This window comes from Bactrocera tryoni, chromosome 3 (genome assembly GCF_016617805.1).
Source record: "Bactrocera tryoni isolate S06 chromosome 3, CSIRO_BtryS06_freeze2, whole genome shotgun sequence".
Taxonomy (NCBI): Eukaryota; Metazoa; Arthropoda; class Insecta; order Diptera; family Tephritidae; genus Bactrocera; species Bactrocera tryoni.
In genome coordinates this window covers 34217459-34240040 of record NC_052501.1, presented here as the reverse complement: position 1 = coordinate 34240040, position 22582 = coordinate 34217459, and the positions used below count along the sequence as shown (strand labels likewise).

Here is a 22582-nt window from a genome sequence, read left to right as displayed (position 1 = left end):
TTCTGTCATTCACTTCTACGGAATATATGTATGTATGTGTGAGTGGTTGTGTATGTGAGCCATATCGTGTAAATGATAACGAACGCCACATCCTATTCGAGTGATTTCTTTATTCACCCCGTCGCCCCTGACACATAGCAGCTTACGACTTGTCTGACGTGCACGCGCATACGTGCCGCATATCTCTTCGCTCTTTCATTCGCACACGATGACCATATGCGTTCCTTCTCTACGGTACACGTGTAGCAGTAGTGTAACAATGGCAACGGTGTAGGCGATGGTTCAGGGGAAGGTATGGTTAGTTGAGGATGGAGCGTGGCAGACGCGGCAGTCGAAACGGAATCAGAATTATTCGAGCTGCATAAACATCGGAACGCTGACAAAAGCTGATAGAAGCATCAGTGGTTTTGTGATAAATAAATGTTTGGTTATGTAAAGCGTGAAGCAAAACAGCAGGAAAAGCCAGAAAAAAGAGTCTGGCGAAAAAGTTTCGTTTTCGTTGTAGTTCAGGCAACATTTGCTAAAAGGATTCGCGTAAAATCAGACAAGCGGCGGATACGTTTACTTTTAATACTAGTTAAAACACATTTTGCGGCGGACATTATTAACGGTTTGTCGAGACGACACTATCGCCGAAACTGTCGAACTGAATTGAACGGAAATCGAACGAATCGTCCCTAATTTAAATTAAATTAACATTTAATGGTGAAATAAACATAAAATATAATCAAATGCAAATGACATTTTAAAATATGTAAATATGTATGCCAAATCAAATTAGTTCCTACGAAAAACTGTAATTCCAAAAGTTCGAAAGTGACTGATTTGCTTTAGGAGTTGTATGCCTTAAAAGAAAAATAAGATTTGTGACGAAATGTATGCAGCAACTTACAAGTATGAATATTAAGTGAAAAATTAATGAAGAAAGAATAATGAATATAAAGAAAGTCAAAGAAAATTGTGCAAAGAATATGAATAATAAAAACCAAATTACTATATTTAAATCGCTTAAAAGACGCAACCGTTATTGTTTCATCTAAAAAAGAAGTAATTAATAATAAATTTAAATTAAACTCTCCAATGTCCGCCTGAGTTCTTTGTCGTACAAATATAGTATTGGGTATGCATACCTCAGTGGATTCTGCAATTGGTTGCAGCAACGCCCATCACCACAGTCGACTGCAGCTTTCTCCGCCCCGTCAAAAGTTAAGACCCGCCTCCAGTACACACCGCTCAATTTCACCTCCGTTAACGATGACATCTGCAGCTAATTTGGCGGAGGAAAAATCGGGCTCCAGCAGTGGTTGCAGTAATAGTAGTACCAACGACAATTCCACATGTGCACCGCTGGTCAAACCGCCCTATTCATACATTGCCCTGATCACAATGGCCATCCTCCAATCGCCGCATAAAAAGCTCACACTAAGTGGCATCTGTGATTTTATAATGTCAAGGTAAGAAACCACACAACCCAAATTAAAGTAATAGACCAGATTGCAAAGTAAAATTTCAATTAAGGGTTAGAAGCTCCTTTTGACAACGATAGTCTGTAAAAGACTTCCAGAACTCTTTGTCTGATAACTTATGGTTCAAAACCATGTTTATCAATCTTATCGTTCGCTATCTTAAAAAAAAGAGTATTGTATAAAAATCGAATATTACTTTTAATTTTCTAGAATAAATATTATAATCTGAAGAGAAATGGCATATATAGCTGAACAAATTTGTTATTAATGTTTTGTTAACTTTAGATTGACTTAGACTTTGACTTAGAACACACGTAAGTTTGCGTTGCTTCCTTCGCTCATAATATACAGAGTGTTAATCAAAACTAAAGCACTCCCTAGTGCGGTTTTTGAAACTGCTGTTTTTCTCAAATCAAAGAAATCGAAGGCAAAGAAATAATAAAACAAAATAGTTGTTATTATTTTCTTCCGTTATTAATTGTTTCACTTATTCAAACAAGACTCATATTCAAACAAGACCTTGGAAAGGATCCAGTAAAAGATCAACAAAATAAAGGCAACTTTTAGTTTGTCGGTTAATTTATGAAGATTTGATAAGCGACGCATTGAAACATGGTTTTTCACTCCGTGATAACCCAACAAGGCATTTATTTCAGCCAACATTTTTAAATCAAGGCAAGGATTCACAAGACAAGGATTCACCAAAGCTCAAAATAATTGAACGGTTCTGAAATAGTTTTTTTCTTCTGGTTCCGAAAGACAAACATTGACGATACTCATAATATGACGATATTAATTAATATTTCCTCTAAATGTAGCGCATATTTATATTTTTAAATATATGTTTTGATATCACAAGAAAATTTCTTTCATTCACATATTATTGTTTAGTACATTCAAAATTTTATACCAGTGTATTCAATTTCTTGAAGATGGGATAACGAAACGTATTTCTTCGATATGGGCGGGGGGCTGTTTAGTGCATGAAATTTTCGACTACCATGAACCATTTTCGATAACTTGTAATCGAAGCTCACACGGCATCAATTAAATTTGAAAAGTGCTAAAAAAAATTGTGTGAATTTTACGATACCGTGAACATGGTACATGATATAAATGATATAATGAAATGAAATATATGATAAAAATTCAAGCTCACAGCTTAACATCCAAGTTGGGGCATTTCAAACGATATATAAATATATCGACGAAGAATTGAGTGGTATTCCATAGGTCGAATTTTAATCGTTTTACGGCAATTAAAAGAAAAAGGAAAGAAAACAGCTATAAATTGCTATAACTTAGCCGCAAGTCAAGATATTTTGAAGTTGCTAAGCGGGCACCAAATCATGGTTTGTCATCTGCGGTTTAAAACTTTTTAAAATTTGACGTGGTCACATCCGCTAATCGGTTTAAAGTATATAGTAAATCTAACAAACCTAAAAAAGCTATATTGAACAACTTTTCCAAGAACAGGCCGTTCTAGCATCTCCACATACTGCGAGACAATTGATGAAATCAATTTGCGCCTCCAACTTTAAGATGAAATTTAATATCTCCGGAAAAATGAGACCTGCTTGTATCATGTATTTACCTCAAGATCAAATTTGACTCGGACTAATCCACTTAAACTTCGCGCACAAACCGAATTTATAAATGTTTTTTTTTTCGCAGATTGATGCAGCATTTGTCCATGTGATCTCCTACTATATATCAATTAGTGTGTGTTTAGCGGCTGTTTGATTACCACGCCAAAAGTTTGCCAGCGAGTCATCTCTATTGTACCAGCATTGTTACTGTACAAAAAAAACTTAGATCGCTCAATTATATACTTTCGATTCAGTACACCTTCAAAAATCACACCGACAAGAGCGGAATTCCAAGTTTTTAATCAAGTTACCAGACATTGGTCATCATCGTACTAAGCAGACGCGGAAATATTTATTTTTAATTTTTGGGGGTTAAATTCAGCATACTTGGGTTATGGATGAGAGTTACCGTACATAAAATACATACATATGCTGTTCTCTCTGTTGTAACAAATTTATTTGTGGCTTATTTGATCCTTCAGTTATGTCACTAAATGTTTCACCGAATTATAGTGTAGCATTCTGTGAGCTTATAAATGACAAAATGAAGCTAAAATCAGTCAAATGCACTGGGATCCAGTTATTCGATGTCTGGGTTCTTCAAAAGTTATGGTCCGATTTCGACAATTATCATAGCATTAAAACAATTTCCCGGCTTGATTCTTGTTCGGTTACACCCGAACTAAGCTCCTCCTCACTTGTTTTATCATAATTTCTGGCTTAGTTATGGCACTTTAAAGGTTTTCGATGAACGGCAATTGGGGCGAATGGCAGTAGTCCGATATTGCCCATTGCAGTACCAACCACGTTGGGAGTCAAAGAATATACATACCAAGTTTCTTCAAGTTATCTTTTTTACTCAATTTATCGCTTGCACGACGAGCGAGCAAAAAGTGACTTAGAATTCAGCTCTTCTTGTCATGCTGATCATTTATATTTGTAAATTTAACTCTATATCTATCTCGATCAGTTTTATAGCGCAATTCTCTAAGCAGTCTCAAGTCACTATTTGAGACATTTTGAGCTAAATTCTCAATTTGTGACTGTTCACAACACAGTATCTAGTATTTGGTAACAAAACTAAATAAAAACGCTTGTTTGCCATTTTGAATGTCTTTTTTTTACGTTTTGTAAGCAAATATTTTTATTGATAATTAAGCTTTTTGACTAGTTAATAGAAAATTTAGTATTTGTTATCGACATACACTCGTGGCCACACAAACCTTACCACTACACTTTCTTAAATTTTTTTCGGACTCTTACGTTCGTTCGAGATTTTCTTCAATTTTGATGTCTTTTTTATGTTTTTAGTAAGCAAAAGTAAACTAAATTATATTATTTAATTATAATTATAGTTTGTAATTTATTATTTTAAATGAGTAAAACACAAATTAGCTTTACTGTGCTTATACAAAAGCGGCCGATTTTATCGTTTTTGAAGTGATACACCTACTAAACTTCGTGTTTCAATTAAAAAAATAAAATAAAATACTAACTTCAAATATAGTGTAAATGAAATTAAATTAAAAAAATAAAAAATAGCATTTTTCCATCGCATGTCAGTCTCTTACATTTCGAGCTCATTTTGTAAAGCTCACTATCCTTCAATTGATTTATCTATAGGTGAATGTGTTTTGTTTTTAATTTTTCATATTTTTGATTAATAACATGTCATCTAACTTCTTTCTAAATAAAAAATTTCTATACCGCAAAAAGTACCGTTATAAAATGATGTCAAACATGCACAACACTTGAAAATTTAGAGTGGTAAGGTTTGCGTGGCCACGAGTGTATTTACTTTCATTCAAGTATAAATACAATACAACTCTCAATTAATGAAATGTAAGGGCTGATTATACCTGTTTGTTCTCAATTGAGACATTTTTGTGACTCTCACTTACTGAATTGCAAAATCGTCCCAACTCACAAGAATTGTCTCTAATTTAAAGTCTCAATTTTAGAGACTTGTGCTGTATCACAGTGATACATACAATCAATAAGTTAACAAAACTATTATGTGCAACATGTTGCGAGAGTATAATAATAGCGGGATTCTGAAACCAGTCTCTAGTCTCTATTTGAGACATTTTGAGGTAAAATCTCAATTTGTGACCAGTTACTATTCACTAAACAGTCTCTAGCGTTAGTCTCAAAATATTGACTCAAACTTGAGACCTGGTAGTTAGCAGGTCACAAAACTAAAAAGAACTCTTGTCTGCCATTTTGAATATACTGAATAGAGATCATCATAGATATTAATCGATTGTAGTTATTTTCTATTTTGTAAGCAACTCAAACACGAAAAGGTTAAAAATAAATCAATTTTACATAAATTTAGTAAATATTATGAAACAAAATCAACATATATTTTTATTTTTATTGATAATTATGTTTTTTGACTATGTTATAGAAAATTTAATATTTGTTATCGACATATTTATTTTCATTCAAGTGTAAAAACATCTCTGAATAATGAAATGTAATAGATTTTGTGACTGTCACTTACAGAATAGCAAAATCGTCTCAAGTCTCAAAAAAAATTGTCTCTCAAAATCTCAAATTTAGAGACTTGAGACAGTGCCACAGTACAGAATCGCACGGTAAATCTAGGAAAGGCTAAGTTCGGGTGTAACCGTTCATACTCTTTCCATTTGCAACTATCAAAGGCAGGGAAATATCTTCAGGGGCATAAGGTTAATAAGCTATACGGGGTCTAGGCAGAGTTTTCACCGCATTTAGGCACAAAGAGGCGCCGTTGTTGGAAAAACACGGTTTCTAAATTTCATTGCAAGAATATAAAATCAATAAACAAATATTAATATTTAAACAATTAACATTTTACACGCCATTTCAGGTTTGCATACTATAAGGAGAAGTTTCCTGCTTGGCAAAACTCCATTCGTCACAATCTGAGTCTAAATGATTGTTTTATTAAAGTTCCACGCGAACCTGGAAACCCAGGTAAAGGCAATTTCTGGACATTGGATCCACTAGCCGAAGATATGTTCGACAATGGAAGTTTTCTAAGAAGACGAAAGCGATACAAACGGCCGCCCGCTATGCAGAGATTCCCCTTTCCAGCTGTTTTCGGATCGATTTCACCATTTTGGATAAGAAAACCGGTTCCGTTAGTGCCAGTTCATTTTAATGTTGCAAATTTTGCCAATAATCGTGATTGCTTCGATATGTTGCATGCACCAACGGATGTTTTCGATGCAGCGCGACGGGAAGAGAAAAAGTTCAACTTTTTCGCAGGTGCGGATGCCCTCGGCTATCAGAACAACGAAAAATTCGACACGATTTGTCAAAATGTTTCATTTATGAGAAAAAACGCAAACGTCCTTAGTGTAATGGACGATATCGAAAAGCAAGATACTATTCAGGACAAGTACACTAGAATACACCCAGTCGTCGGATCGGCCGCAAGTTTTATCGATGAGCAAAATAATGATTGTAGTAATTTACTTCAATACAAAGAGTCCAATATGTTTGATGAAAGCGATGATTTGTCCTGTGATAGAATCGATGTCGAAAGTTCCAACGAACATGACTCCCACATATCAGACTCAATTGATAGCGTTTGTACAAATAATAGACTAGATCCGCAGTTGGAAGGCGAAGAAGTCGGAAAAGACAGTGCTGCCAATTTAAAAAGAACTTCTCCGTACATTTTACTATTTGAAAACTCGGAAATTTCGAATAGCTCAACAGCCGGCGCGACCTTCGCAGAGCAGCATAAAAGCAATCACAGCTTTGCGGGCCTTAAGGAAGCAGCTTTGCCGGCCATTAAGTATAGCGAGGAGGAATCTTACAAGCCAACAATAATACCTTTCGATTATGATAATGTTAGGTCCACAAAGCACAACAATGCGAAAGATTTTCGCATCGAAACGTTAATTGGGAATGTTGATGAAGTCAGTGGTTAGAAATGTGTATCTTATAAATTACACAAACAACACTATTTTAGCGCAACCAATGTAAATTTTTCTAACCTACAAATGTACGATATGTTTGCTTCGACAAACTCCAACCTCAAATATGTTTATGTATGCAGTAAATTTTAAAAATAAAATGTATATTTCTTGAAATTGAGTATTATGTAAATGTGAATGTCGCAAAACTGATTAATGTGTTATGTAAATTGTACGGTAGTTTATCAGTATGAAATCAATGAAATTTACAAATAAACGAACTATCCAGTTTTAAAATTAAAATTTCATTCCCAAATAGGAGTTATCTGATTGAGAGTACTTAACTGCTTGTTATATAGCAATTTAAGGCATCTTAACTTTTTTTCAACAGAAGAAAGCTCTACGTTATATTATACGTTTGAGAAAATATTGAAATACTTTGTCCTACTATTGAAACATATTGATTTCCTAATGTCTGTCCGTCGGTGACAGCGTCCAATTAAACTACAACTAAGCTAGAATCTCTCCTGTCTACATGTAGCTTGCGCTTAGGTCATACTTCCGCGTAATGCTGGAATTACTGACCGACATGCCGCCCTTTCTTTGTCATTGCTCAATTTTTATAGATGGTTTTGCGCCCATCTAGCTTTCCAATAATAATTTTTGTAATGTAAAACATCAAAAATTTTGTTACTTACACTTATAAACAAGTACAGCTGTTGACAGCTAATTAGAAACGCTCCCTTTTTGTTAGGTGCTGATTAGTATTATGATTAAATGTTTTGGTATACCGTTATTTATATTCCTAAAAGATGATATTCATATCATCGGCCTCAACACCCGCGTCGTTAGTTCTGCTTTCTCCAGGCTGGATAAGGAAGCACAGAAAATGGGTCTGGCAGTGAACGAGGGCAAGACGAAATATCTCCTGTCATCAAACAAACAGTCGTCGCACTCGCGACTTGGCTCTCACGTAACCCCACCAACAATGTCAGCCTGGAAATCCAACTCAGGAAAACTCTTGCCAACAGGTGCTACTTCAGACTGAGTAAGCAATTGAGAAGTAAAGTCCTCTCTCGGTGATCAAAAACCTAACTCTATAAGTCACTCATAATTCCCGTCCTGCTATCTAGTGCAAAGGCCTGGACGATGACAACAACTGATGAGTCGACGTTGCGAGATTTCGAGAGAAAAGTTCTGCGAAAGATTTATGGTCAGCGTTCAGCGAATTAAAAGACAGCGGCTACGCTGGCTAGGTCATGTTGTCCGAATGGATGAAAACACTCCAGCTCTGAAAGTGGTCGACGCAGTACCCGCCGGGGGAAGCAGAGGGAGAGGAAGACCTCCACTCCGTTGGAAGGACCGGGTGGAGAGGGACCTGACTACGCTTGGAATATCCAATTGGCGCCACGTAGCGAAAAGAAGAAACGACCGGCGCGCTGTTGTAACTCGGCTATAATCGCGTAAGCGGAATCTACGCCAATTAAGAAGAAGAAGAAAAGCCTTGCATTGTTTGGGTTACTCTATGTATTACGAAATTCGCTCAGTTTTGTAGTTACGCAGTCGAAGTTCCCAAATAATAAATGCGTTACGATAAAGAAGGTGAATTAAGTGTGACAGCACTTAAAATTCTTTCTGGTGCTAATTTTTACTAATAATATTATTGATTTATGGTAAGGATGTGTTTCAAAGTTGTGGTTTAAATATATTCAAATGTATTATTAAAGTTTTTTAATGAGAAAAAGCAGCAGCTGTGTACCTGCCCTACTTGGTTACATTTTTGACCTTCGGCAATCTGGAAGACGTACAAAGAAATTTTGAATCAGGTCAAAAAATTGTTTTCAATGCCCTTAAGCATATACAGAATTTTAAAACTATTTCCAAGGTTATTCGCAAAGAAAAAATCTTAAATATTCAACAGAAATAGACGACAGAATTAATACTATCTCGCGAAGAGACACAAAAAAGAGTTCCACTGAATACAATGTCCAATTATCTAAGAGTACAATTGCTTGGCGTTTGGTCGAATTCGGACTTCATGGTAGGGCAGCACCCAGGAAACCACTTTTGACTAAAATTCAAAGTTAACAACACTTCGACTTTTCCAACTCTTATTGATCTTGGACAACAAATCAACGGCAGTATGTTGCTTGGAGCGATGTAACCAAAATTAATCGCATAGATCCTGGTGGTCGAAGGTATGTTCGCCGACCAATATATCAAGAATTTGATCCTCGCTATGTTTCGCGCGTAGTGAAGTATGGTAAAGGATCAATCATGGTGTGGGAATGTTATTCCTGGAATGGTGTAGGTCCGCTACATACGATTGATGTAATTTTAAAAAAGGAGAAATACGTCGACATTCAAAAAAATGTCATTCTGCCATGGACTAAAGAGCAATTTGCCTGTTATATGGAAATTCCAACAAAATAACAATCCAAAACATACGGGAAAGTTGACTTTTGTGTGTTTTTTGTTGAAAATTCCATGAATATTTTGGAGTGGCCTGAAGAGAACACATCTGGCCTGATGTCAAAAACGCTGTAGATACCAAAAATATCACAAATATGGATGTCCTCTTTGATGATGTGAAGCGCTATTAAAGTAAAAGGGTTAAGTAACAGAATACTAACTGAAAGTAAGCAATTTTTTTAATAACAGTATTTTTTGCTTATAAAATATTTTCGTTTCTAATTAGCTGTCGCACTCAAATCGTTGATTCTACACATTTTTGTTAAAATCTTCAAAAAAAAAAAATAATTTTTAATTAAAATGTTTACTATTAGACTTTAAGTTTAACGTAAGTTTCAATAAAATTAGTGAAAAAACAGTAAAAATAAGTAAAATAATAACATCATTTACTTCAAACTATGTAGAGTTGCTAATTAGTTGTCAACAGCTGTAAATAAGGGCTAAGTCGGGTATAACCGAACATTTCAGACTTTTGCAGCTTGCAAAGATTAGAGAAGGGGTAATACCTTCATGTACGTGCGGTTTAGTAGATATATTGAGTCTAGGGCAAGTTTTCATCCGCTTATTGTCATTTTAAGTACAAAAATGTGTCGTCATTAGAAAAACATGCTTTCTCAATTTTTCAAGTTCTTTACACTAGCCCCCATGACTAGGGGAAGTATTGATCAAACTAAACCCATTTTCGACACACATCCCAAAGAAGCTCCTTGCTACCTCAATCCTCTGAGCTAAATTAAAGTTCTATGTCTTAATTTAATGCTTCCTTATGGCACTTTATAGGTTTTCGTTTAATGGCGTTTTGTTGGCATCACAGTGACTCAATTACGCTCATCTAGGTACTCGTCCCTACCTTTTCCTTTTTACCAAGAAGCACGTGTATCAAGTTTCATTACGATATCTCAATTTTTACTCAAGTGACAGCATACACAGACGGACGGCCAGGCAAACATCTGTATTTCAACTCGTTTCGTCATCCTGATCATTATATATTGTATGTATATATGAATATATGTACATATATCTATCTCGATTAGTCTTACGTGATACAAACAACTGTTAGATGAACAGAACTATTATACTCTGTAGCGACATGTCGCAACAGTATCAAAATAGCCTACCTATACCTATTTATAGATAATTATATTCGACTATGATTTTGAGTTGGTTTAAGGGGGTATTTTGGTCTAGAAATGTAAAAAAAAATCGATTTTTTTTTATATTTTCAAAGTTTAGCTATTCAAGAATATGTATATGTCGGCGCAGTAACAATTGTAGTTTAATATAAGTAGTTCACTTTTACTTTGCTCTGTTGTACTTGTTCATTTCTAATAAACTTCGTGTGAATTTATGATCGTAGTAGCCTTTGCATTTTTGTTTCTCCAACGCCTGTGAACTGTAACTAAACGAATAAAGCTGAGAGCGAGGTGAGAGCTAAAGGCTCTGCCGAGTGTGGCCCTGAATGCGTGTATGTTGCTGAATTACAAAAGGTAACGAGTAGGTGTAATGGTTGTTGAATTGCGTCAGCCAACGCAATGTCCTTTGGTACAGAGAGATAAACGGTGTTCAGGGACTCACTCCGCGAATCAGTCCGCGTTACAGTTTTCTAATAAAATAATACAAAAAAAATAAATAAATTTAATAAAAATAATAAAACTAATGGCTTGCAATCAGAATATCAACGGAATTGCTGAGGCCATTCCGGCATCAGAAGTGGGATCGATTCCGCCTAAAGAAATTCCAAACGATTGTTGGCGTGCACTGTTGGAGTCCCAAAATCAAAATTTCGTGGAACTAATTAAAGAAATGCAAAAACCTGCAACTTTGCAAACAAAAGCCATTTCGCTTCCGAAGTTTGATCCTGATTGTGCTGGCGCTGACCCAAATTCATGGTGTACAACGGTCGACATGATTTTAGCCGAAAATCCTTTAGTGGGTAGTGCACTCATCATGTCTTTGAGTAAGTCTTTGGAAGGAGCCGCTTCGCAGTGGTTATCGCAAATTTGCTTTGCCGGCATAACGTGGCAGCAATTTAAAGACTTGTTCGTGCAGCGTTACGTGGGTGCAGAGACTTCAGCGGCCACATTGATGCACATTTTGAATGGTCGTCCAAAAGATGGCGAGTGCCTTTCGTTGTATGGAAGTCGTCTGGTAACATCCCTTGTGTCAAGATGGAAGGCAATGAACACTGAGGAGATTGCTGTGTCTGTCGTTCTTGCGCATGCTGCGCAGTTCGATAGCAGATTGCAGCGTTTGCTTTTTACAACAAATATCAAAACAAGAAACGAGCTTCAGCAGGAACTTAAAGCTTTTGCGTTCGGAAAGCGGAAGGATTCCTCAACTTTTGATAATTCTACGTATCCATTTTTGTTTCTCCAACGCCTGTGAACTGTAACTAAACGAATAAAGCTGAGAGCGAGGTGAGAGCTAAAGGCTCTGCCGAGTGTGGCCCTGAATGCGTGTATGTTGCTGAATTACAAAAGGTAACGAGTAGGTGTAATGGTTGTTGAATTGCGTCAGCCAACGCAATGTCCTTTTGTACAGAGAGATAAACGGTGTTCAGGGACTCACTCCGCGAATCAGTCCGCGTTACAGTTTTCTAATAAAATAATAAAAAAATAAATAAATTTAATAAAAAAATAATAAAAATAATGTCCATTCCGGCATATACAAGAGGATTTTTCCAAATTCAAATTATTTTCGGAGATATAGGCATTTTTCTGATCCGGCATCCAAACTGTTTCGGCCGGAACTAATCAAAGACTACGCGAAACTTTAAACGTGTTTTTCTCAAAACTGATTTTTTCGGAACGATACCCACGATTTCTCAGGTTCTACTGGACCGATTTACTTGAAATTTTTATAGAGTCTTCTTTATAGGCTTGTCTGTAGTTGGAACTAGCCCCATCCCCAAATTTTTACTTTTATTATTTTTAAAAAATTCGAAATAGTCAGAAAAAGTGATCCAAAAAAACTTTTTTTCAGGCAGTCGCCATTTTGTGAAAAAAATTTTTCCCACTTTTCCGTAGTTCCGGCCATTGCGACATTTATTTAGATTAATAATCTTTTTTTTTTGGTTTCAGATAACTAGGAGGGTTGAAATCATGGGTATGGTCACGTGGAAATTTTTAGAGACCCCCCACTTCGTCAGCTCATAATTTTTGAAATTTTTTACTTTTTTTAGTTTTTAATTTTTTTCTGTACTCTTTTAAAATTAACAAATAACTAGTAAAAAAATGGATAGCAAAAATATTAATTGCCTTTTTTTTACGACACTTTAAAAATTACCTGAAATTCAAGCTTCTGGACCAGAATACCCCCTTAAGAATATTTCAAAAACGGCGAAAGCTATATTAAACGGATGTTCTATTAAGCGTATATCTCCCTGAACCGTGCATATTGGCTGGTCTTAACATTCTTTAATGTTTGTTGGTTTCGCGTCGTTGACTAATTGAAGCATAACCCTCACATAATTTTATGATATTTAGACTTTTTCGTAAGAATATCGGTTACTTAAGTGCCTCCTGCTTTTATGTAAAGGGGTTTTCAATAAGGCCGCTACAAAAATAGACCGACAGGGACAACAAACCACGCCATGTGATATATATCACTCTAATCAACAATTCTACTCCTGGGGAAATTTTTTTTACCACTTTCCACATAACTCCCTATTGATAAGTTTTGTAGTTAAAGATTTACTTTCTCCTAGCAAATAATCAAATATAGTTGTCTCTTTCGATTAACTCTCTTACCTTAGTTCATTAAAATAGCTCTTCCTGTAGACCAGTATACATGTTGATCAATTACAAAATGTGAAGTCAATACGAGATAATTAAACATTCTCGTATAAGTTACACTCAATCCACAAACAACAGATTCATCTACATTCTTGGCGTTGACTCCTCTCCCATGTACTCGTACCAATGAAGTCTATATCGCATAGTATGTTACAGTCTAATGGGGAGGATAAGCGGCGACCACACGACGTTTTTCGATTTGGAATTCTTTAGAATGAAATGTCCAAATGGAATAATTCATAAAACTTAAACTCAAAACTTATTGAAATATAAGATAGTTATTGTTGTTATTTATTTATTTTTTTATTTTTTTGTTTTTATAAAAGAACACTTATTGTAACGTAATTTATAACAGTCAAATATACACTAGCCGTCATAAGACTACGCTCCTCTAAAAAATAATTCCTTACTGCCTTAAAATATAGAAATTATTATTTAATTAACTGAAACCTTTTATATACTTATAATATTTCTGTAGTCGAAAAAGTATTTTCGTATTTTGTCAATAGATGTCGTTGCAGTCGTGTATCTCCCGTGCCATATAGTGTTGGAAAGATGAGATTTTAAGCTTGATTTAACCAAAAAAAATTAAAATCGGGGAAGTTGAAAAAAAGTTACAGCTGTTAAAAAATGAGTGAAAATAATGAAGGAATTCGCTATAGTTTGATATTTTTTTATAAAAAAGGGAAGAATGCCACGCAAGCCACCAAAGAAATTTGTGAAGTTTACGGAGACGATGCTGTATCAGTTCGTGTAGCACAACAATGGTTCGCTCGCTTCCGTTCTGGAAATTTCGATGTGAAAGATTAACACTGATGAAAGTTGTACACTGATGGAATAATGTTCGTAAGGGAAAGATGGCAAAAATTGGTCGATCAAAATGTTAGGGAGGGCTAAGTTCGGGTGCAACCGAACATATTATACTCTTGCAACTTACAAGAATCAAAGCCAGGGAAATACTTTATGGTGCAAAACGTCAACCTGAGGATCGAAATCCAAGCAAGTTATATATACTATATACATACCAGGTTGTTCAATAAGTTTTGTCGTTCGATAAGAGAGGGCGTTGCTACTAGCCAAAATTTTTTTTGTTTTGTTGGATCTTTCTTCATATGAACATGATTTGTAAAGTTTCATTTCAATCTGTCAATTCGTTCTTTGTTTACAAGCCATATAGTGTCACAGTATTGTTTTACAATGGAAAAAATTGAATATCGAGCAGTGATAAAATTCTTATTTTTGGAAGGTGTAGAACCAAAAGAAATTCACGAACGAATGTTAAAAGTGTATAATGATTGTTTACCTACAATTAGAATAGTAAAAGGACGTCCAAAATCGTATCAACACCAGAAAACATAGCCAAAATACAGGATACGGTTTTGACTAAGAGAGATTTAATAGAGGCTCCACATATCTCATTAGGCAATGTGGGCCATATTTTAAGTGAAATTTTGGGTTTTTGAAAGCGGTGTGCAAAATGGGAGACGCTTTCGCTAACAATGGTACAAAAATACATTCGAATGCGACTTTCTCAGCACGCTTTGGAGCGTTTTAAAAAGGTTAAAGTGGATTTTGTGCGTCGATAAAAACAAGAGGCTTAAGAGTGGTGTTAACCAGGGCCCGAATCGCGGCACACGTTAACGAGCGAAATTCATGTATTTTTTTTTGTTTTCGTATCGTTGTACTCGCTATCGAATACGCACTGTCGAAATTTGAAATTTCCTCATTCTATAACGTGTTCTTGTTTGTACGAAAGAATCGAAATCTCACTCGTTAGCTATTTGAGAAACGTTATAGTACAAATTAAAAAAAAATGTTTTGAATATATCAGTTAAAAATAATCGGAGGTAAAATGTAAGTTATTTTTCTTTTATTGAGTTTATTTAACATGTATTATAATTATAACTAATGATTTAAAGACAAAAAGGTTATGACATTAGTTTTTGGGATGCGAGAGGAACTTTATTTGTGGATTACATGCAAACTGGTAAAACCATTAATTCTCAATATTATTACAACTTTGTGGACCAGTTGAAGGAAAAAATTCGTGAAAAACTGGGAAAAAAATCCTTTTTAATCAGGACAATGCACCGAGTCACAAGAGCATTTTGACAATGGTTAAAATCCATGAATGAAAGTTCGAATTGTTGGAGCATCCACCGTATTCACCATATTTGGCCCCCAGCGATCTCTATTTGTTTCCAGAACTCAAAAAATTTATGCGTGGCAACCGTTTTTCATCAAATGGACTTCTTCATAACGGCTGTTGAACCGTATCCGGATTCTCACTTTAGGGATGGGCCCACAGATTGAAGGAGCAAGTGTATTAATGTTCAGGGAGATTACACTGAATAATAAAGTGTATTTTGAATCATAAAATTGTGTTTTTCTTATCAAACGACAAAACTGTTCAATATAATACCTGGTATACTATATACATATAACTCCTATACTGACAGACACATAAGGTTTGTTAGAAAAACAAAAACCATTCTATGTAGTACTATATATGGCAGTTGAGGTAGTATCGACCAGAATTTATCTATTTTTCCAAACACCACATACTATTAACATGTTACATACCAAAAAACTAATCATATGGAGTAAAGTCAGCCGAATGTTCGAAAATCCTGATAATAGTTATATGGGGGGTAAGTCAAGTTTTCGCTGAAATTTATCTATTTTAGGCAAAAAGATACAATGTTATGAGTAAAACACGCTCTCTAATTTATATTGAGATAACTAAAATATTGGCCAGCATAAAGTCACCTGGAAGTTCGAAAGTCTTTAATTAGGTCCCCCATATACCTAAGGGAAGTATTGACCTGATTCAAGCCATTTTTAACATACAGACATACCATTCTCAGGGAAGTACTATCCCTGACTTTCAATTATATATCTCACACATTGACCGATATTACCGATCAAATCGCTCATTTTTACAACATGATAAAGAAATGTAAAAAAAAATACCACATACCAAATTTTGTCGAAATCGGTAGGTCAGGTCCCGAGATATGGGAATTCACAAAAAAGTAGGCGACGTCACGCCCATCGTCTAAATTTTACCCCGGTCCCTATAAAGCTTTGTCATACCACCTCGGCGGTAAATTTTTGCGTCTCCGTCACATTCAGTTATTGATTTATCGCGCTTTTAGTAGTTTTGAACAGTACCGTTATATGGAGAGTGAACGGGGTTCTTATTCCATTTTCACACCGTCGGTAGAAGTTCTTATAAGATTTGCACTCAGCAAATTTGGTTGTTATAGCTTTAGTGGTTTAGGAGACATATACATTAAACTTAATAGAGAGCGGGGCCACCCCTACTTTTTCAAACTGTTTTTCCACACATGCCCCTGGCTACTGCGATCCCCTCTGCTAAATATGAGCTTTATATTTCATTTTGGTGCTTAGAAATGACACTTTATAGGTTTTAGGTTAATGGCGATTTGTGGAACTCGAACTTTTTTTTGCCCTAAGAAACAAACCGGATTTCAACTTTTCTCGTCACCCTGATCATTTATATGTACATACATATACAATTATATAAACCTATATCTATCTCGTTTAGTTTTAGGTGATACGTACTATAACCATCAGGTGAACTGTAGCAACTGGTTGCAAGAGTATAAAAAATAAGTTGAAGTTTGATTAGAAATACAAAAAGACTTTTTCGACTAACCAACATTATTCTCAATAAGCTAACATGCTAACGGTACTGATCATGCGGCGGCGTCATAGCTAGCGGGACTTGTTGCTCTCGTAAGAGAAACACATGCGTGAAAGGTAAGGGAAAGGAGATGCCTTTCCGTTCTAGTTATTGTTTTTTGCAATCCTCGAGCTTAAATGAACACTCGTTTTTATAGTAATAGCAATCTTATTAAAGCATAATTTGTCTGAATAACAACAAAGCGGCGGGGCCGATGGACTGCCGGCCGAGTTCTTCAAATACGGCGGCAAAGAACTGCCTCCTCAACATCGCATACAAGGTTCTACCGAACATACTGTGTGAAAGACTAAAATCAACAACTGACCAGATATTCGCGCCAAATCTTGGAAAAGACCCGTGAAAAGAAGATCGACACACACCACCTCTTGGTCGATTTTAACAGCACAAAACGAAGCTGCCTTACCTCTAAGTCTGAATTTGATATCCCCGCAAAATTAATACGACTATGAAAACTGACGTTGAGCAATACCAAAGCTCTGTCCGGATCGAGAAGGATCTCTCCGAGCTGTTCGATACCAAACGCGGTTTCAGACAAGGCGACTTCCTATCGTGCGCATTCTTCAAAATACAATGCACTCGGGAAAACGTCAACTAATTAAAACCGTGGTATCGGTATTGTACATGCACACATATGCATTTAAAACAAAAATCGGTTATTTTTTTATTTCCAACACTTGGAAGAGAGCCTTCTTTCTTAAACATCTTAATACATTTAAGTCATTTTGCTCAACATTCTCGCATTGAGCCTAATCCAACGCCCTGTTTAGTATTTCGACGGCTTCGTTTGGTTTTATTTTCTGCACATTTGTATCTAAATCGTACTTCTCATCATCGAGCACTTCTAACTCCTCAATTTCACACGAATTAGAAATATTATGCAACAAAATATCTTCATTCCGCTCCTGAATGTATGATACCATACTGAATAGTCAACCTAAAAAAACAACTATAGGTAACGGGGTCTAAATATTCGGTATCTAGGGGCTTGAACAGTTTCTAATATATGTATAATACTACAGGAAAGTACGGACCCCCCCCCTGCGGGTAGGGGAGAATATACCCGTAGTAAGGCATGCCTGTCGTAAGAGGCGACTAAAATCCATATGAACTTTGTCTCTCATTCTGGGCTTGCCTTGAAATGTCAGCATAGTCTATGTCAGAAATACTCAGCTTGAAATGATATTATAGGCTTTATATTTATTGCTCAAGCGACAAATGTCACCAGTCATTGAGTTTTGATGGCTCAACACGGGGAGCAGTTAGCCATTGGAGTTTACTCCAATCTGCTCATTGGGTTTGGCCGTTTGTGGAGATTAGTGGTGGCTGTGATTTAAACCTAAAGGCATGCAGGGTTGAAAAATTTCAGTCCAATGTGAAGTCGAATTGCGGCCGGGTGCCGGACCCATAATACGGCAGATGTTTTAGGTCGGCCTAGTTACCCGACCATGGTGACTAAGGTGTCCCTATCCACCTGAAGCAATTGGAACCAAAGTATACGTGCTAAATGCATTTATACTTTGGGACGCTGACCAACGCATTGTATTGATCTATGTGCTTCTAGAAAGCACCGAGAGGTTAGGCCGTCGCCGGCAGGTACTCACGTAAAGCACTCCGGACGTTGTATAGCAATGTCCGTGGTGTTGCTGTTGATTTTGCGTAGCTCTAATGGTGTATTCGAGCTGTTGAGTAGTTGTTGAAGTTCTGCGTGGTTGGTTTGAGGGCATGCAAGGTCTTCGGATGTACTTAACTGCTGTGTGAATGGCATCGAATCGAGATAAGGCGTCCGCAACGATATTGCTGAAACCGGATAAGTGTCGTATATCGGTGGTAAACTGACCGAATAATCAAGTCGTCGAAATTGCCATGGCGCGTTCGATCCTCTGTTTGAATGCGTGCATTAAGGGTTTGTGATCAGTGTAGATTTGCGATGTGCCGTCCCTCAAAAATATGGCGAAAATATTTCACTGCTTCGTAGACTGCGTTGAGTTCACGATCGTAGGTCGATCGTTTTTGAACAGATGGTTCAAGTTTGCGACTAAAGAATGCAAGCGGTTGCTATTGTTCGCCAATAGGCTGCTGAAGCGCGGCAGCAATTCCGCATTCAGATGCTTCTGAAAAGATGGCCCACTCGGAATAGTTATCCGGGTGCGGTTTTATTTCATGGGCGGAAATTGTATGCCCTAGAAACTCGATTTGTTTGAGACCTAGACATGATTTTGTTGTGTTGATGACTAAGCCATAGTGTTGAAGGCGTTGAATGACGATACGCAAATGTTGTTTGTGCTCTGATTCGTTGGCAGATCCGACCAGTAGATTATCGATGTATGCGAAAACGAAAGGTAGATTTCGGGTTACCTCCTCGATGAAGCGTTGAAAGGTCTGAGCTGCGTTTCGGAGTCCGAATGGAAACTCGAAGAGACCAAACGGTATGATTATAGCCGTTTTGTGGATGCCATGTTAGCGCTCTGCGAAGGCCGATGTTGAAACCGATTGTTACGACACCATAAGTATTAACGGGTGTTCCGTTAACTGCTATGAGTTGCTAGCCGGGCGCCATCTTCGTATTAGTTGCTCGTTTGTGAGGGTAGACCGAAACTTCGCAGCCTGTGTCCACTAGAAATTGTGTGTTTAAGTGGCGGTCCGTGGTAAATAGGCGGTACGATGGTGGGAGAGAGGCGCTTTCTGCCGCTAACGTCTCTCTTGTGCGCTTCCCGCTTGTTGGCAATCAGGTGTGCATTTTTAGGGCACTTTTTGTGATACCAGCAGGTGTTACACGTGGATATGGTAGGAGAGACCGATCTGCTTCTGTTGATGCGTTGTGAACGAAAACGTTTTCGTCCAGTGGTTTGATGGGTGCTTCTGAAGGCATTTCGTATTGTGAGCGAGTTGTCGCTCTATGGCTATAGGATTCGAGTGGTGAGTCGTTGTAAGCGATGTTGCAGCTATATTATGCCCTTGAGAAGGTTGAAGGACGTCGTGTAAACGATCTGCATTTAGTTCCAGATATAGATGAGGAAGTATTAAGAGCAAGGTGACTCTCACATCTCCCTGACCAAATGCGCGCATATTTGGTTGCACAACGCACGGCCGAGCATTAACCATTAAGCGAAGCCTTCGAAGGTGTAGATGATGTTGGGAGGGCGTACTGTCGCCGAGACACTCACCATCCAGAAATTGTAGGATTTTTGCTTCTCTCGACTTAGAGTTGCACTTTAACGTAGGTAGGGCTTGTCGACTGGCGGATTTAAAAGCTATTACAAATAATAAATATATTGTCCACGAAGTGAAACAAGAAGGATGAAAACGGATAAAAATTCCGTTCACTCCCCATATAACGGTACTGTTCAAAACTACAAAAAGCGCGATAAATCAATAACTAAATGCGCCAGAAACGTAAAAATTTGCCGCCGCGATGGTATGACAAGGCTTTATAGTGGCTGGGGTAAAAATGGACGTGGCACCGGCCACTTTTTGGTGAAATACCATATCACGGGACCCGACCGATCGATTTCGACAAAATTTGGTACGTGGAATTATTATCATATTCCTATATCACATTGCGTAAATGATTGAAAGCTGACAATAATTACGCATACTTCCCACATAGCACAATTTTAAATTGCACTTGATTCTTTTACTTTTCAATACACAAGAAACAATTAATATAACGGGATTAAACTTTGCACAAATAATGCATTTAGTATATACCACCTTATGACCCAAAATTGTTCAAATCCAATCATAACTCTTCAAGCCTCAAGGTACCGAATATTAAGACCGTAGGTACTATAGTTAACTTTTTTTTCTAAAATATCGATCAATGTCTGAGATATCTGATATTTGAAATTCAGGGATAGTACTCCTCTGACAATGTTATGTCTGTATGACAAAAATTTGTTGAATCGGACCAATACATCTATTAGTCCCATATACCTAATATAAAGTTAACCGAACTTCCAGGTGACTTTGTACCGCATATATCGGTCGGCTATCTCAATAAAAATGAGAGAGTGTGTTTTACTCATAACAGTGTATCTTTGTGTCTAAAATAGATAAATTTGAGGGATAACTTGGCCCAGTGGCGTAGCTACCGGCGCCCGGGGCCAAGGATGTTCTGCCGCCCCCCTTTATCTACCAATTCCCACGACAGCTGGTTCTACGTACCGGAATTGACTCGAATTTCATCAGACAAAGGGCTGTTTTTTGGGCGATCTAAAAAAGAAAAAAACAAAAAAAATCTTCCTACCTACAAGTTTCATGAGGTGGTTCGAACAAAAGTGAATTTTTACAAAATATCTTCGATATTAAGTATGTAAAATTTAGGAACTAGAAGCCTCGCAAATTCTGAAGTTCCAAAATTCTCACAATACAGTTTTTGAGGAAATTGATAGTAAATTTACAAGAAATCTTATTAAAAGCCATAGAAAAAACCCATTTTCGCCCTATATCTTTTACACTTTTGACACAATTTGCATTAATTTTTGTCCGAATTGGAGTTTTTAAATACCATTTATGAAAAATTGGAGAAATAAAAGTATGTGTTACATTCAAAGCATAGGATAACTGTGAGAGTGACACATCGCTAGACAAAGCGAAAAAGTATTTTTCTCTGAATATTAAAAGACGGCGAAGATCGTTTTGCCGCCCCCAAGACGTTGCGCCCGGGGCGACGGCCCCCTTCGCCTCCCCCTAGCTACGCCACTGACTTGGCCTACCCCCCATATAACTAATATCAATTTCGAACATCCGGTTGACTTTACTCTATATGATTAGTTTTTTAGTAAGTGACATGTTAATAGTACGTGGTGTGGAAAAATAGGCCAAATCTGGTCGATACCACACCAACTTCCATATACTACACATAATTATTTTCGTTTTTCTAACAAATTTTATGTGTCTGTCAGTACAGGATTTATATGTACTATATATAAAATTGCTTGGATTTCGATCCTCAGTTTTACACCATAAAGTGTTTCCCTGGCTTTGATTCTTGTAAGTTGCAAGAGTATAAAATGTTCGGTTGCAGCCCTCCCATACTTGTTTTAAATAAATTTCTCCAAATCGTACTTAGTTTTTGTTTTCATACATACATACAAAGTATGTATATAGTAATAAATTTATTATTTAATAAATTCAGTGGCAAAGTCTGAATGGATGAGGATACGTTGGATACATTATCAGAAATATAAACTGAAAACTTGGGATTTTAGAAAGAGGTTGTTTTATCAATTGTTCACAGATACATGCGTCTATTTATATATTTATAAAGTTACTTGAAAATATATAATGCAATCAGCTCTTCCATTTCTATGCACCCAATATATCCTGTATAATGATTTCCGACTTTCCACCTGTCTTTAAATATTTTAAGTTGATCAAAACATGTGATATCTAAATGGACAAATTTCCTTAAATATTATGTGGCTTACCACTGAACACGAATAGAATTGGTCTAGACTTCGGTTAAACCTCATATCCCTACTATAATGAATTCCAATCTTCTGGTTGACGTTTTCCGCATCAACTCAATATATTTAATTTAGTTTTTGCGGTTAAGTTTATGTCAGATATACATAACTCATTTGAGGATGATTTAGTATAATTTTCACTGAAGGGAAGT

The 22582-nt window shown here is 36.6% G+C and overlaps 1 protein-coding gene across 1 annotated transcript; it reads left to right on the top strand.

The window, feature by feature from the left end:
* The first annotated feature begins 321 nt into the window (after positions 1 to 321).
* Positions 322 to 7115, top strand: LOC120772782 (fork head domain-containing protein FD3). The gene is made up of 2 exons (XM_040101561.1): positions 322 to 1454; positions 5910 to 7115. The coding sequence occupies exons 1-2, from the start codon at positions 1123 to 1125 to the stop codon at positions 6979 to 6981; spliced, it is 1404 nt and encodes a 467-aa protein (XP_039957495.1). The 5' UTR covers positions 322 to 1122; the 3' UTR covers positions 6982 to 7115.
* The last annotated feature ends 15467 nt before the right edge of the window (positions 7116 to 22582 follow it).